General features: G+C 43.5%; 1 protein-coding gene across 1 annotated transcript; it reads right to left on the bottom strand.

Annotated features, from left to right (window-relative positions):
- Window positions 1–747: 747 nt before the first annotated feature.
- On the bottom strand, window positions 748–10,780 carry LOC119311685 (serine/threonine-protein phosphatase BSL2 homolog). The gene is made up of 21 exons (XM_037587357.1): window positions 9,963–10,780; window positions 9,079–9,139; window positions 8,816–8,894; window positions 8,458–8,537; window positions 8,283–8,377; window positions 8,085–8,184; window positions 7,641–7,710; window positions 6,666–6,767; window positions 6,495–6,576; window positions 5,787–5,966; window positions 4,461–4,734; window positions 4,111–4,351; window positions 3,758–3,928; window positions 3,277–3,515; window positions 2,636–2,720; window positions 2,458–2,556; window positions 2,173–2,372; window positions 2,014–2,089; window positions 1,786–1,921; window positions 1,572–1,708; window positions 748–1,473 (listed from the first exon to the last, which is right to left on the bottom strand). The coding sequence occupies exons 1-21, from the start codon at window positions 10,348–10,350 to the stop codon at window positions 1,375–1,377; spliced, it is 2,994 nt and encodes a 997-aa protein (XP_037443254.1). The 5' UTR covers window positions 10,351–10,780; the 3' UTR covers window positions 748–1,374.
- Between the last annotated feature and the right edge of the window lie 7,449 nt (window positions 10,781–18,229).

The following is an 18,229-nucleotide window of genomic DNA, read 5'->3' as shown; positions in this document are numbered from 1 at the left end:
TTATTCTCCGAATCATTACTCTAATCCCTTGGTTTAGATGAAATAGTGGAGTGATGCACATTAGATGTGGCAAATCTTGGTAAGGGTCTAAGGGAAGTACCTCGGTGATAGTAAGAGAGAAAAAGCTTATAATTGGATTTGGGCCACTAAGAATAATAGTATTGTTCCCTCAAAAAAAGAATAATAGTATTGTTGACCCGTTTTCTCGGTTATGAACTAGAGGTGAGGGGAATATATTTTTAATTATATATCAAGTTCCTTAATGCAATGCTCTATTTTATTACATACGACCTGGTATACGGAGGGATCCCGGTTGAATGGTGATGGAATCTATGAGAATGTCTAAAAATATAGTCCTAGAAGGGCACCCCACGCCCCGTTGAACACTTGTATGACATTCTTTAGACCACCTATGGTAAGATTATTCATGACAGACGTGAGTGATGTTTCTTACCCGATTGCTCGGGTCAGTTGCACCTACTTTGTGTAGTTTCACCCTTTAGGGCGTAGATATGTGAAGCTCTCAATACAGGAGCCAAATGTTGCCTACTTGGTGTGATCATGGTAGACTGGCATGTACACGATTGGAAGTGAACTTTGTAACAAGCTGGGTCCCATATGTCATCCTCTTAGTACATGAGCCAAGTGTCCTGTACTTGGTGCAGTCATGGTGCTCAGGGTAGCAGATTCCCATTCCAGAACACCTCAACAAGCATTCAGTAAAAGGTATTTCGTACACATCAAAAACAACGAAGTAACACCCTTTTTGCCTCCAATAAATCAAATCACGACCTCCACTCAACGGCCAAAACTTTGAAGACAAAAATTGTACACATCAGCGGCAGGCTGAAATTACAGTGGGCATGCCGGACAAAAGTAGCAGGCAGAGCTATTATACACGACTAGACCAGGATCCGGTCCCTGTGGCAACTCAACAACACCTTTGCAAAATCAGAACCCTAGACCCCCTCCCCCAAAAGGGAACAGAAAGAATACCTAGTACAATAACACTATTTCCTTTTGCCATTCCAATTGGAAGCAAAAAAAACACATACAACCCCATTATATCCACCGGCAAGCTGGGTATATACAAGTGAAGCCTCAGCGGATCTTCAGAGAAGCTCGAGTTGATATGCCATACTTCTCATGCTAGGGAAACAGCTTGGAGAGCTCATAATTAGCGCTGACCTAGATGAAGTTATATTCCTCATCTTTGTAGTAACTTCCACTTTCTTGTAGATGATTCTATTTTGGCATGGCTGTGGGCTAAAACCAGTCTCTTGAACATAAATCATTTTCTTGTGCAGAGAAGGGGCAAGATTCCGCTGAGTGAGACTTCAGATGGATCATATTAACCAATGTCTGATGAAGCTACTATATCCAGGCAAGAGCACCTCGATCATTTGCCGTTGCCGCTGCTGCTGCTTGGGGACGGCCCCTGGTTGGAGTTGCTGGCCTATTTGCATTCAGCTCCTGAATGCCATTTAATGTATAACATAGTCAACACATGGACCAAAGCAATCTGGCTAGTTCAAATGAAGGTATGTCTTTCCAACAAAATAGTGTTTTACCTGCATCCATGTATCTTCGATCTGATCTGGTGAGGTCTCAGGTGATGTGATTGCAGGAGGCAAAGGATGAATTAGTTTTGGAACAACTACAAGATCTCTACCCAAAACTAAGATTGCACCAGCATTGTTTGCAGTACCTGCGTGCACACCATGCAAATCTATCACAAACTGAGCCAAGAGAGTGAGACCAAATATTGTTAAATCATATTCTCACCGCAATAATTTGTTGCTGAGAAAAGAGTGATCAGGTGGCCTTGAGCAAAGCGCTCAAAGCCATCCATCACGCACTCATGTGCTCGTACAATTAATTGAAGGTCGTTGTTGTTACAGAACTCCATAACACGATCAGGCTGTGTCAACAACATGTGTTAGCTTCAGAAATCAAAGGGGACAAAGGAAAGGGGAGATGAATTCATCAATGTAAGGAATAGGGAGTACTAACCCCAAATGTAACAAGACCAGGCCCCCGAGCATTTGGTCTTAATCCTTCAACGCTGTCATTTTCTGTTGGATCAGACCTGTAAGCATCACAGCAAGATCATGGATCAACAAAACACTCCAGCTATGGGTAAATATCAGTGTAAGTTGTTGAAATGCTGACCATAGAAGATCCATGAGGACAACCGAGCCTGCTTCCATGGTAATTGGTCTTTGAAGATTCTCGATCTGTTCTACATGGTTGATTGAGCGACCGATACCACCATGCATACAGATAATTTTCTTTTCTATGAGTGCAGCCAAAGGAAGCCAGTTAAATAGCCTATTCATACGATGCCATGTCCAGATGCCATCTCTTTCGCCCTATATTTTCAGCAAAGAACACACACATGTAAGAAAAGATAAAAGGTGATATTGGACGAAATACAGTATACAAAGAAAAAGTTACCATTCGCTCTATACACTCTATTCGGAAGCCAAATAAAGCATTAATATCAGCGGCCTCATGATTTCCACGAATTAAATGTACGTTTTGCGGATATTCAACCTGAAATGTACAATTGTTTAGATATTACAATCTAAATAAACGGTATAGAAGAACAGGTCTAAAAGTTGCTGATTACTACCTTCAAAGCAAGAAGGAGGGACATAGTTTCTAAACTGTGCTGCCCACGATCCACGTAATCACCCAAGAAAAGATAATCAATGTACCTGCAGGTTAAGACAAGACAATAAGCAAGCTGAAGATGACTAAACTAACCCCCTCCAAAATATCATCTCGAAACTACTCCCTCCGTCCCAAAATACTTGTCGGAGAAATGAATAAAAATGGTTGTATCTAAAACTAAGTTATGTCTAGATACATCCATTCTTTCGACAAGTATTTCTGGACGGAGGGAGTACTATATTAAGGGACAGTGATATTTATTAGAGAGAACGAACAGGGAACAGAACTAATTCTGAATCGGGGTTGAAGTTCTAGAGATTAGTACACCAAGAAAATATATCAGATATGGTGTTCCCAAAAATACTCCCTCCGTCCCAAAAAGCTTGTCTTACATTTGTCTAGGTACGGATGTATCTACACACGTTTTAGGGTAGATACATCCGTATCTAGAAAAATCTAAGACACGCTTTATGAGAGAGAGGTAATATTAGATATGGCATCAAAATTTCTCTTGGTGTTTGGCATATTGAAAAGCACCATAACTATTAGCAAAAGAATTAAGAAAAGTGACATCTTTATCACTCAAAAGCAAGAACTTACGCGATGTCTCCAGCCGTTGAAGGAGAACCATACTCATCAAACAATCGCATAAGGTCACCAAATTGACCATGTAAATCACCAAATATTTTAATGGGAGCTTTAAGTTGCAAAACACTTGGTTCACTTGAAAATATTCTCTCAGCACTGTCACACAGATCTGCAATCTCATTGCAGTCCAAGAAGAACTGCCTTCGCACGGGAGGCTTCCAGCCGCGAGGTTTCAACAGAGATGCAATCACCTGGATATGTATAGCAGCAGACAGAACACGAAGTGAATATACATATGACATGAAGAACGGTAAGTATCACAGCCAATGCCTATATTGAGAACTAAAACTTCTACATCACCAAGGCTCGTTACCATAGCAAATAAGCTACCAGATATTTATTTGTTTTTTGTACATAGATGCCTAGCTTTAGACCAGAGAACACAAATTAACTTTGATTCAAATGTGGCCATATTTTGGATATGAAACGGTACCTTTTTGGGAATACTATTAATGGACATCTGGCGGTCAAGCAACTTCCTTGCAGCAGTTGCATTCTCAGGTGTGCCATAGCTGACCCTTCTTCCTTCATTTTCAAACTGGTCAATCGAAAGTTGTCTGACCATGCCACCTAAGGCACCTCCAGTTTCCGCAGCCACTACCACCTGTCAGAAGAAAAAAAAAGAGCATGTCATCTGACGTGATGCAAAAGCGGCTTTAGCTACACAGGTAACAAGCACTGCCGAATGTATTAGTGCACTGACCTGATATAAATAAACTGCCGAATAAAACAAATGGACTACAAATGATACAAGAAAATGCAACACATGGCCTATTCAGTACTCACAGCTCTATGGTGCAACCGAACACCAGGTGGAGGTGTCATGTTATTTGAAAGTGCAGTGTCTGGTTTAATGAGACTTGAATGTTTGTTGCTTGATGAAGAATCTGGAGACTGCTCCTTGTCAGACAACTCTTCTGCCTCACCATTAACCTGCCTAGCCTTTACAGCAGCTAAAGTAGCACTAATTGCCTCTGCCTCTGCTGCTGATGCTTCGACCAAGTAATCAACACCTTTACTTGATCTCCTGTGATGTAATTAATTTTGACAAAAAAATCAAAATAATAATTTGGAAACAAATGCCAACTTGCTAATGAAAGATCACAGAACACACTCATGAAACAAATGAAGTGTACCTCTGTCCCTGCGGCACGGCGTTCTCAGGGCTAATATCAGTATACATGTCCCCATTAAGAGGAGGAGCAACTGGTGTTCCAAGAACTACAGATCCATCTGGAGCTGATTCTGAAGCTGCCTGTTTTGTACGTTCATCATTGTAAGCATATCTTCCAGGTGCCTTTCCAGCTTGTGTGTCAGTAGCTGCTGCACTTGCCGCTGCGTGATTAGCAGCAGTTGTCGTTTCTGCGGCAGCAAGATCTTCGGCCACAAGAAGATCATCTAGCAATACACCTACATTGGTAATCCTAAGATGTTAGCACAAAATAGGTAAATGTGATAGCATTAAACATTACGAAATAAAAGTATAAATACAGTCAATTATTCTGAACAGGCAAATATGAGTGTACTTTATACAACTGAAAACTATATAAATTATTCTACATTATTGAAGATATTTTTAAGTGCTTCAGACAAAAGAATGAAGGAGTATGACAACGGTAATAATGTGAACTATCAACAAAACTAACCTCAGAACCCAAAGAATGTGTACGACAGAAAGAGTGTAGTGGCCAGTCATTCCTAATGTGCTCAGGATAGAACTAATGGATAGTAAATGAGAAAAAAAATGACACAGCAAGAGAAAACAAAATGAATGGCAACTTATTTGGACATTACATTCTGGGGACAACCAGTCCACGGCATCTGTTAACCATACAATGAATTTGATAACTCGCAGGGGCGGATGCTAATATCGTAAACGTCATTCACATAAAACATACTCCCTCCGTCCGGAAATACTTGTCATCAAAATGTATAAAAGGGGATGCAACTAGACGTATTTTAGTTCTAGATACATCTCTTTTTATCCATTTTGATGACAAGTATTTTCGGACGGAGGGAGTACAATCATCCTACAAGTACCAAACGACCAAGGTGTGAACAATATACAATTGTAAGTAAAGTAATTGTCCGTCATGGAGTACCACGTGATGGACCCTTAGTAAGTTCATTCATGTCAGAGAACACTAATTTTATTTGATCAGGGTGAATTGAAAAAAATATATGGCATTTCATCTAAGCAAAAACATAGGTTGTGAGGTCACATGCTCATAAATCAAATAGAAGTATGAAACAAGTAGACTCTGAATGTGTAAAGCTCAGCACACATGCACGAAATGCAATGTGGAGATAAATGGATAGGTCTTGGTTGATTTGCAATATATAGAATTAATGATAGCAAACAAGTTACCTAGCAAGTAGCAAAAGTGAGGAGCTTTGGGAGATTGGATTCATAGAACTGCATGAAAGAAAATGCATGTTTCTGTGCACAATTATCAGCTTACCTCCCCGTAAACCTCCATAAAGGAATATTAAGTCGCCAACAGCAGCTGCTGCATGCCTACACCGTCGTGTAAGTTCAACAGCAGCATCACCTCCTGCTGCATCCGCACTATATCTTCCTGTCCTGGGAGTTGTGACAACTGACTTCGTGTCGCACCAAACTCCAGCAGCCGTGTCTAGCACTGGAATCAGGTAGAATGGTACGAAGTTATATGAAAATTGCAGGAGTCTGCTGATATAACTTTAAATAACCAAAGATAAATTCAGTGCTAGGCTGCTAGGAAAAGAGGCAGAAAAATTGTGCTAGGCTGCTAGGAAAAGAGGCAGAAAAATTGGCTTATATCAGCAGCCATGGGTGACAAGAGTGAACTACAGGAATGTTTTGCTATTCAAACATCTTGCAGAGATTGACATAATTAGCAAGTGATGTTTAAGCTATGATTTGCAAAATTATAATACTGAAAGTATTGGAGTTTTCAAGTACTTACAATAGTTAAGGTCTTTTTTAGACAATGAATACTAGAAATCCACAAAAAGGATCTTTAACATTTTACATGTTAACATTCAGACAAACTAAAAGAGACCGACTTCCTATAGACATTTCTGCCAATCATCAGCACAAACTATGAGGTCAGAATACATGGTTTCATACCCAGATTGTTAAACTGATATTGAAAAAAAAGGTAATTTCGAAATTTCAAAATTGGAACCTGCAACACTTGAGGAGTCCTCTACCATCCGACCACCTCCAAGAGCACCTCCTGACACATGAAGACGTGCATTCACGAAAACCTAAACACAAGAAGAACAGGCATTAGACACACACCACGCTGGACAACATTTTTACTAAGAAAAAATAGGGATATGACTGAATGTCTTACAGCTGCATGTTGGTATCTTGGTGATGGAGAGACACCAGGGGCTATTGCCCACTCCCAGCGCCCATCTCTATGTTTCGCGAGACCATATGCACTTGATAGTGGCTGATATTTTAACAAGGAGGGTACATTCTTAAGAATATAAGCTATATGGGATCTATGATCTATTCATCACTCCTAATACTGATATTAAAGACACAGAAGCGGTGCAACAGAAATATGTGCTACTTTTACTAATCAAGTGCAATTAGACATCTGGAAATTCAGGCCATTACTTCATGGTATTCATATCACTTGCATCATTTGAGCAATAAAAATGTCTTCTTTGCCTTGCAAGGAATAGATAGCTAGCCAACAGAAAATAATGCTCTCATGACAGCTGCTACTCGGCAAATGGATGTTACTCATATACTCCCTCCGTCCGAAAAAGCTTGTCCCTCAAAAGGATGTATCCAGCACCAAGTTAAGCTTGGGACAAGTTTTTTTGGACGGAGGGAGTATGCATTAACTACTTGCCACCCATAACCATGATCACTTCGATGTGGCATAATTAACATAGTAACAAAGAAAATTCCACTTCATGGAAACCACCAGCTGCCTCGCTAGAAACGCTCAAAATGTGCAATTATTTAATTCCATGTTTCCTTTTCATTTAGTCATATAAACTTAGCTACAGCAAGAGGTTCAAACATACTACTACTTCCATTGCAAAATAGATATAGCCTAGAAAACTTGCAGTCATATGTAACTTTCGCTATTCGTGATCCTATATATGAAGATTGCTGAGATTGGTAAAACGAGAATAATATTATTACATTTGTCATAAAAATCGCAAGTCCATTTCCATTTTAAATTTAATTATACATTCACATAAAAAGACTATCAAAATTGCATCAATTAGACCATCATACCATGTTTAAAATATCATGTATTTTGGAACAGAGGATTATATGATTGCGTCAGAATTGTTTCACTTACCACACTATTACCATCCCTCCCACCGCAGAGTAAAAGTAGACCATCAGATCGTGCACTGGCAGTGGCATACCTGAAGAACAATACCACATGTACGTTTAGTGAAAGAAAATAAAAACCAGTTCTACTTCCAGTAAAATAATATAAAAGAATATGACCTAAATGCAGAAGTTGGATCACAACAAACTGAATGGGCAATAGGGTTGTTAACTTTGCCACATCATGCTACTCTGTACCATTACCATACAAAATAAATAGCAGCAAATATTAATTAAAGATAGCTTAACAATGGAGTAAAGTTGTACAAGATGGTAATTTAGAAGGAACATAGGTGTATTGTCAGGAAAATTTATAATATGTCAAGCCACTGTCACTAATACATTATTTGTAGCTCACCAATGTACTTTACCACATGAAGCATTTTTCATTTCTGTTAGCCACACTTACATGCATGGTGGTGGTCCTTCACCTTCTGGTTCAAGTTTCCTCCATTCATATGGCTTAGCAGCCGTATCAAGAGCCCATACATCCGCCAGAGGCCGCTTCCCTAAGCAAATGAAAACCGCCCAAGTACCAACACCATTCAGGGAAATACTAGGAATATTTATCTCAATCTTGACAAATATTTAAGGAGCAATTGCCTACCATCATTTCCACCTATTGTCAACAAGAACCTCTGTCCAACCAAGGCCATCACATGTCCATATCGTGGACCTGGACCAGGTCCTTGAACCACCACTCTATAAAGAGTATACCACCCTCAGAAGAGATAATGAAGAAATAAAACTCTCAAATCAAATTAGTGAAGAATAATAATCACCTGTGCCATCGCGGTCTCTGTTGTGTAAGATCTAGAACATGAAGGTCCTCCGCAGATAAACCAGCTGGGCCAATTCCACCCTGGATGGCAAGAAATGATGAAAGGAAGACGAGATATTTAATGTTTTACCGATTTGTAAGCAATAAATAAAACCCGTTACAAAATTAAGTCCATGGTTTTAAACAATTATGCTATGCCAGTTTTATATCCTTGGTTAGATTAGCTTGGGAATAGTGGAGGGTTGTGGGTGTTTTAAACGGTAAAAACAAGTACTAATAGCAGACTAGTTATCTCGAACAATAATAAGGGACCAGTCTGGTCACTAAATTGACACGCCACTAGTAAAAAAAACATATACCTGAATGACAACCATGGTTCCAACCGCGGTTGCTACATGTGCAGCTCTTGGTGAAGGAGGCTCACCAAGTGGAGTAAGCCTGACAAAGTAGTATTGTGGTCAGGTTAGCTGATTTTTTGAGTGCTAAAAATCAAATTATCATGGTACCCTAGAAGGTACCCTAGAAGAGAAGTGTAGTGAAGACTTTACTGAAGTAGCAGCCCAAGTATGAGATGTTGAAAAAAGAGGAAAAAGAGCAGGAAACCATTTATGGAATACCCTACCTGCTCCACTTATTTGATAACACATCGTAACAGTGGACATCTGCTGTGGCACCGGCAAGACCTGCGACCAAGGAGACCGTTGAGATAGTCGCCTATGTATTTGACTGGAATAAGATCAGAATTGCTCGCCAGATAAGATCATCTACTTTTGCATTGCAGAGAATGATTTGGACACTGGAACAACTAAACTTGTATATTAAGCTTCAAATGATTCTTCCTAAAAGATTACACAAGTTGCCACTCAAAAGAGAAAGCCACTAATTTCATGTCAGTGACAGATCTTGAAGAAGTTTCATTACGCTCCTATTTTGCTTAGTTGAAAAAAATGGTTCAGCCTGCTATCTTCATAGAATAGGCACAACTAGAGATAGCACATGATTGGAGACAGTAGAATGTTCCTGCAAACCAACCAGCCAACTATAATCCTATAAACATTTGGCAACTTCAGATGGTAGAGTTGAAAGAAAAATTGTCCACGGGATAGGGGATTATTATTCAGAAAGTTGTTTTACTACTCAATTTTAGTGCTACCTGAAACGGCATTGAGCATTCTAGCCTAGGGAATCAATTTGGTATTAAGAACCAAAAAGCAGTAACCATATTCAGCATTTGAGTTGAGCAAATCCAATTCATCAAAATAGCTTGAATTTTAATTCCTGAATAGAAGTAATAGCTGAATTTCAGCATATTTCAGCTTTCTAGACCCACTGAAAACTAGCTTTCAGGCCGACTTTGCCCACAAAATAGCATGACTTCTCGGTAAATGGCCTGAAGCCCGGAAATTCATTTTCATTTCAAACTGAAATCTCAAAGTCTGTAAACCAAACACCGTTCCACAGTGGGAGACCATTAGAAATGACAAGGCATGGGATAAAAGGCATTACGGATCCCGGCGCTGCCAACTGAGGAGGGAGGCGTTGCAGAGTTGCCCTCTAGCGCGGTTGCCCCGCCGAAGAGGATGAGCCGCGGCCCGACGTAGCCAGGCGAGCCCTCCTCCCCGACGGCCGGCACCGCCGTGAGCGTGTGGCCGCAGCGGCACCCCGGGCCGTCCTCCTTCTTGTCGATCACCGCGTTCACCGCGGTGTACCCTGGCGCCGGCCTCGGCCCCGATCCCGCGACGGCCGGCGAGGCCGGGGCCGCCGCGGGCGTCCCGGGCGTCGACGGGGCGGACGAGGAGGAGGTCTCGCTCCCCGAGCCTCGGCCCAGCGCAGCGGCGGTGGTCGCGTCGGAGTCGGAGTCGGACTCCGTCGTCATGCGCGAGTCCACGTCCATGGCCGCCCGGTCCCGCTAGGGTTGGCCGGCGGGGCCCGAGATCCCCCGACGCGCCGCCCTGGGAGGCGCGGGCCCGGCCGCCACCGCCAGAGCCGTGAGCCGGGCGGCCGGCGGAACCCTAGATTCCCCCGCCCGGCGCGATTTGTCGGGTCCCGCTTGTCCGGCCTGCCGCGATGCGATCGCGGGGAGCGCGTGGGGAGGGGAGGGAGGTTGGAGGGAGGGGGGCGGAGAGAGCGCGCGCGCGCGCGGCCCGAGGCGCTGCCCCCGGGAGATTTGGGGCGAGAGTGGGAATTCGGGAGGCCGGCCGGGCGGTGCGCGCGAGCGCGGTGGTGGGATGGAACGGGGAATTCGGGGTGTCCCTGGGGGCCGGGGTGCAAATCTGGGGGTGGCTTTGGTTTTGGTTGGAGCGGAGGAGACGAGCGGGGGGACGGAGACGCCACGGTCGAGAGAAGGGTGGGGGAACGGGACGAAGGGGGGATGGGGAAATGGAGCATTTTGGTGCTACTCGGTGCGGTTTTCCCGTTGTGGCCTCGTTCCTGGCTGGCTCTGGCTCTGGCTTTGGCTTTGCTTTGCTCGCTCTGCTCCGAACTGCACAGCTCGCAGCATGACTTTTTAAGCATTTCTAACAGAATCCATTTCCTGTTTGCGCGTGGGACAGACCAGACAGGGTCCGGACACAAAAGTGTTCTTTAACCAGGACTAGGCCATCTCGATCGATAGATTGGATCCACCTCAAATCCCTCCAAATTGTCTAAATCGAACCCCTTCCCGCACTAGTCCTTCCTTTTTCGCATTTGCACCGCCGCCCTCTTCCTCTGTCCTAGCCACCGACGCCCGCTCACACGTCTGCCCGCCGCCATGGACCTTGGGTCAGCCAAGTCCGTGGGGGTCCCGATTGTTGCACCGGTGAAAGCGGAGAGGATCGGACGCAAGGATCGGTGTGTCTGCCGGCACGACCGCGAGAAGGCTGAGAAGGCAGCTGCAGCGAAAGAGGTCATCGACTTGAAGTTCGTCGCATCCGCTTCGATAGTGTCCGCCACGCCCACGCCTAATGGTGTTCCAGCCTTCGCAGTGGTTGGCGTCCCGAACAGCTGCACGCAAGACCCAGCCGCCTCCCCAAACCCGATGTACGAGTCGTCGCAGCTCCAACGATCCCGGACGACATTGGCAAGCTCAACGGCAAACATGCCCACTGTTTGAGGATATGCCTCAATCAAATCTGCGGGTTATTTTGCCAACATTTTTTGGGACCTGGTTTAGTAAGGCAGTCGTTATGATGCATGTTTATGACTCCTTAATGGTGCAAATGATCAATGACTGGCAAGATCCTCCAATTTGGGAGATGATGGAAATTTGCTTTTGTCTAATGTTGGGCAATCCTCGGCACTCAAAAAGGGAAAGTGATGAAGAGACAAAATGCCTACTTAAGCAAAGAAGATGTCTTGTTGTGTCAAGCTTGATTGGACACGATTATAGATCCAATATATGAAACTGATCAAAAGGGCTTGAATTATTGGGGGAAATCCATGCATGGTACCAAGTGCACAAGCACTACATGTATCAACTGCACTAAGAGCTCTTTCCAACATAGATGGGCCACATCCAATAGTCCATGAACAAGTATTTGCGTTGATTATGCTTGCGTGATGAATAGGGACCAAAGTGGCATTTGAGTCAATAGCCATGTAAGTTTTGTCTCCTCCGCGTTGATTGTCTTCTTTCTTGCGTGTTTCATTTCTTTCATTACGTTGATGTGTGATTTTTGCTACATGGAATTGGTGGCAACTTTGTAACATCATCTTGAGAAGAAGCCATTCATGATGGTTCATTGTTGGATGGAGTTGAATGGAAAACCCAAATAGAAGCATTCACTTTGAGACGGGGAAGTGAGAGAAATATAGGGTCGTGCACGATGGTGTGGTAAGCAAGACAAGGAAAAGGTGGGAGAAAGATAGGAGATATCGACATGAAGCTTTTAGAAAGAGAGACTTGTATTACCCATGTACGAAGCGAAAAATTTGTAAACCATTTCATGGCTAGTTATGGTAGAACCTATAATTGTACTTTCGTGTGGCTTGGTGTTGGCCCTATGAGTGTCGCAATGGAATCAAACCTGGTGAGTAAGGGCGTCTCCAACGTCGTCCCTTGAATCGAACTCACTAGACGTTTGCGGACGCGTGGGCGCATACGGATATGGGAGCCGATCATCCAACCCTATATCTCAGATGTCCACCTCTATTAAGAGCATCTATAGCTGGACTTGGCAAATCCGACCCCGATACGTCCGCGGACGCGCCAAGGCACGCCCGCGGATGCATCCGGACGGGTCCTCATATTTCGCTCCCGACATCCATATATCTCAAATCCAGACTCTCAAAACATGCGAATTCATACATGTCGATCATAAAAACCAATGTCGCACGTAACAAATGTTGGAACCGAACATAGATAGTGTTTACATAAAATTTATTTTAGGGATAATTGTATTTATACCCTTAGTTGTGTCCCCCTCAACCGAATTGCCCCTAGTTTTTGAAAACACGTGGTCTTGCCCGTCCCACTTTGTCATCTTGTGCTTTTGCCCTTTGACCGTTTGACCGTCACTTTGAAAACTTCATAACTAATTCATACTAAATCAGAACAATGCAAATAAGATACCAAAATGTTTGGAAAAACATCACCTGTATACCAATCTCAGTTGCATTCATGACAAAAGTGTTGGTAAGTTCCCATCCGAGTTTTAGCTCTTATCATACCACCATGAATAGGAAAGTCTAAAAAAACTTCAAAAAATTCAAGAAAAATTTGGTGCCAAAGAATTGTAAAGGTTTTAAGTGCTTGCCAAGTTTCATGAGGGAATGACATTCGTGGAAGTTGTGGCAAAAAATAGTCTATTTTTGAGTGTTGACTGTTTTTTTTGCCACGACTTCCACGAATGTCATTCCCTAATGAAACTTGGCAAGCACTTAAAACATTTACAATTCTTTGGCACCAATTTTGCTTGAATTTTTTGAAGTTTGTTTAGACTTTCCTATTCATGGTGGTATGATAAGAGCTAAAACTCGGATGGGCACTTACCAACACTTTTGTCATGAATGCAACTGACATTGACATACAGGTGATGTTTTTCCAAACGCTTTGGTATCTTATTTGCATTTTTCTGATTTAGTATGAATTAGTTATGATGTTTTCAAAATGACGGTCAAACGGTCAAAGGGCAAAAGCACAAGATGACAAAGTGGGTCGGGCAAGACCACGTGTTTTCAAAAACTAGGGGCAATTCGGTTGAGAGGGACACAACTAAGGGTATAAATACAATTATCCCTTTATTTTAAGTGCACAACTCAAACATTAGCTCATTGGTTTTTATTGTGGGTCCACATGTGCTCCACAAGATCATCGAGTAGCTACGTGTGTACATGATGATCTTGAAGATTCTGATGCATCTGTAGAAAGTTCATAATATGAGTTGCGTCTTGATCTTCTGGGATTTTAACTTGTTCTCCAGGTGCTTCAAGATCATTGGTTTGGGCTACACCATCACCCTTATCCTCAACAATCATGTTGTGCAAAATAGACACAACATGTCATCAGCTGCCACAAAGTTTCTGATCCCCACATCATTGCAGCGATACGCATAATTCCCCAACGAGCTTGAATCACACCAAATGCCCTCTCAGCATCCTTCATACCCGCTTCCTGCATTGTTGCAAAGTGACTCTGTTTATTGCCATGCGGTTCAGACATGGTCTTCACAAACGCCGCCATTGAGGATAGATACCATTGGCAAGATAGTATCCCATGTTGTACTCTTGGTCATTGACGGTGTAGTTGCACGGCGATGATTCCCCATTGCAAAGCCTCCTAAACACCAGAGATTGTTGAAGCACGTTGATGTCGTTGCGAGAATCCGACATTCCAAAGAAAGCATGCCAAATCCATAAGTCATGTGATGCCACCGCTTCTAGTATGATGGTGGCCTCTTTGGTGTGACCTTGATACATTCCCCCACAAACCTTTGGGGCAGTTCTTCCATTGCCAATGCATGCAATCAATTGATCCGAGCATTCCTAGAAACCCCCTTGCCTCTCCAATAGCCAACAACTTCTCTCTGTCTTGCGCACTTGGTTCTCTGAGATACTCAAGTCCAAACACATCCACCATGGCGTGAGCAAACTTGACAGTAGTCTTCAGGCACGTGCTCTCCCCCATCCTGACCATCTCACCAATGACATCTGCAACGGTACCAAGTGCAAGCATCCTCAGAGCAGCTGTGCACTTCTGCTTGGCAGAGAAAGAGAGTTGTCCGCAGCAATCCCTTGTGAGTTTGAAGTAGTCGTCGTGTGCCTCCATTGCATCCACAATGCGCAAAAACAATGTTTTTCGCATGCAAAAACGGCGATGAAACCATGGATCATCCGGGAAAGTAGGATTGGGAGCAAAGTAGTCCCTATGAAGTAGCTTTGCTCCAGACACCCTACCCCAGTTGATCACTCTTCTCCCTTTGATTGAGCCCTTGAAGTTGGGAATATGCTCCACTTGTAGGTCCATTTCCTCTTGCATGGTCATGAGAATGATCATGTCCACTTCTTGTCTGAATTCGAGGAATCGAAGAACTCGTCTTGAATCATTTCATCAAGCTCCATCGGTCCATACTCCTCATCCGACGAAGCATCAGAATCCACAAATAATACGGTCAGACAATGTGTCAAACACATCAAGCGCAAGGCAGAGCCAGAGAGTTGTTGAACGTACCGTGGTGGCGTCCGGGCCGGGGACGACGTCCCCCATGGCAAGGATGGGAGAGAGGACTGCTCTGCCGGAGATGGCAGCGCAGAGGCTAGGAATGGCTACGGAGCACGCGATGGCGGAGCTGCGAGATGAACAACGCGGAGGAGGAAGAAGAGAGGAGATAGCAAATGGATCCGGCGGGTCTTGGGGTGGATTTGGTGCAATTTGCAGTGGGGTCGGGCTATAGGTTTCGATGTGGCGGGTGTGCCTGGGCGCCCCCATATCTGCCCCGTATTTGGGCTGGATATGAGGGTGCCGGTCAGCCCGAGCATTTGAGGCCCGTTTGAGGAGCCCATCTAGGTCGAAATTTCACGACAGAATAGTGACCGGACGGCCTGCCCGAGCGTATGAGGCGCTCGACTATAGATGCTCTAACTTAACAAAATAGTCGCTGCCCTCCGCGAGATAGCCGGTCATGTAAAGCAAGCCTTCCTACAAATACAAATGCTAGACAAACAACCTTCTAAGTTCCGCTAGTAACAGCCAAACAACCTTCCCCCAAGTTGGGAGATTTGGGGCTATTGCATTGGTTTTTCTTAGGGTTAGAATCCTTACGATCTTTTCCTATGTCGGTCGTTTGATTCATATGATTGAATCCTATAGAAAATTTTCCTATGAAATCAAGTGTACTACTCCCTTTGTTTCTAAATATAAGCCCTTTTAGAGATTTCAATATGGACTACATACGAATGTATACATTTTTTTTGAGAATACACAAAGCTTGCATGTCTTTCATTGATAGGTAGGATTGAAAGGATCAAGAAGAGATGTTTAGAGGGGGGTGATTAGACCCTCAACAAACAAAGTTGGCAGATTTTAAGTTTTTCAAGTTGAGGTAATAGATTAACACAATTTCAAGATAACACTTACAATTCAAGCAAGCATGCAAAGAGTATATGGGCAGCGGAAAGTAAAGAATGCAACTTGCAAGAAAGTAAAGGGATGGGATTGGAGTATGCAAACACAATTGGAGACACGGAGATTTTTGGCGTGGTTCCAATAGGTGGTGCTATCGTACATCCACGTTGATGGAGACTTCAACCCACGAAGGGTAACGGTTGCGCGAGTCCATGGAGGGCTCCACCCACAAAGGGTCCATGAAGAAGCAACCTTGTCTATCCCACCGTGGCCATCGCCCACAAAGGACTTGCCTCACTAGGGTAGATCTTCACGAAGTAGGCGATCTCCTTGCCCTTACAAGCTCCTTGGTTCAACTCCACAATCTTGTCGGAGGCTCCCAAGTGACACCTAACCAATCTAGGAGACACCACTCTCCAAAAGGTAATAGATGGTGTGTTGATGATGAACTCCTTGCTCTTGTGCTTCAAATGATAGTCTCCCCAACACTCAACTCTCTCTCATAGGATTGGATTTGGTGGAAAGATGATTTGAGTGGAAAGCAACTTGGGGAAGGCTAGAGATCAAGATTCATATGGTAGGATTGGAATATCTTGGCCTCAACACATGAGTAGGTGGTTCTCTCTCAAAAAATGAATGCTGGAAGTGTAGGCACGTTATGATGGCTTTCTCCACGAATGAAGAAAGGGTGGAGGGGTATATATAGCCTCCACACAAAATCTAACCGTTACACACAACTTACCAAACTTGGTGGGACCGAATCAAATACTCGGTTGAACCGATTTAGTTCATAATGTGACTATTAGGCATTTCGGTGGGACCGACATGTCAACTCTATGGGACCGATCTCATTAGGGTTAGGGCATAACGTAATCTCGGTTTGACCGATTACACAAACTCCACGGGACCGACTTTGGTAATAAGTTGACCAAAGAGTTGGTCAGGCAAACTCGGTGGGACCGATTCGCTCATCTCGGTGGGACCGAAATGTTACGAAGAGGAAACAGAGAGTTTGCATTGCGAACTCGGTGGGACCGATCGGTTCATCTCGGTTACACCGAAATGTTACGAAGGGAAATAGAGAGTTTGCAATCCCATCTCGGTGAGACCGAGATCCCTATCGGTGAGACCGATATGACTAGGGTTTCAGGGAGTGGCTATCTCAAATGAACTCGGTGGCGCCGGATAGATCAAATCGGTGGGGCCGAGTTTGACTTTTGGTTTGGGACATATGTGCATGTGAGAAAGTGGTTGAGGGTTTTTGGAGCTTATCACTAAGCACTTTGAGCAAGTAAGCCATTAAGCAACACCTCGTCCCCTTTTAACAGTATTGGCTTTCCTATGGACTCAATGTGATCTTGGATCACTAAAATAGAAAATGTAGAGTCCAGAGCTTTGAGCTTGAGCCAATCCTTTGTCCTTAGCATCTTGAAGGGGTTCCACATCCTCTTGTCCATGCCACTCCACTGTTGGACTTATCTGAAATATACTAGATAAAAGTATTAGTCCAACAAGAGATATGTTGACATTAATTACCAAAACCACCCAGGGAGCACTTGTGATTTCAATCTCCCCCTTTTTGGTAATTGATGACAACATACATCAAAGCTTTAGATAAAGATATAGTGAAAGGCAGGTAAAGCTTTGGAAAGACATGTAACATGCATAGGATCCCCCTACATGTATGCAATCATGTGAATATGGAACATAAGAGCTTGTGAGTGCATAATCATGACAGAGCAAGAAATGAGTTACATGTATCTTGGCTATATGCATCATAACAAATGGTGTGAATATAGGAAATGTACCTTCATGCTCATGAGTCCTTCTTGCATACAATATGTACATCAGCAAGAGATCCTCATATACATGAGTGTGATGCATATACTTACCTTGTGGTCTTGAGCTAGCTTTGGAAGAGATGAACCTGAGTAAACAAGGTTAGACAACACAGAAATATCTACTAAACAGAGCAAGCAGCAAACCACAAGAGTACCAAGATTGGGATGACATGCAGAGAGTGAGTACTAGGTACTCTATTTGAGTGTAGACATGTCCCCAAAGGTAAAGATATGCAATGAATTCGAAGATTTCCTTTCCTTAGAAGTCTTGCTCCCCCTGAATCTTACATGGGATACTGGGAGAAGATAAGGAAGAGAAAATCAGAGCAAAGTAAACACACAAACAACATGAACATGTCTTTACCCTCTAAAGACATGTGACTTCTTTC

The sequence above is a fragment of the Triticum dicoccoides genome, chromosome 5B, assembly GCF_002162155.2.
Source record: "Triticum dicoccoides isolate Atlit2015 ecotype Zavitan chromosome 5B, WEW_v2.0, whole genome shotgun sequence".
Lineage (NCBI taxonomy): Eukaryota > Viridiplantae > Streptophyta > Magnoliopsida > Poales > Poaceae > Triticum > Triticum dicoccoides.
The sequence above is the reverse complement of the archived record's forward strand: the minus strand, read 5'-3'. Positions and strand labels throughout refer to the sequence as shown.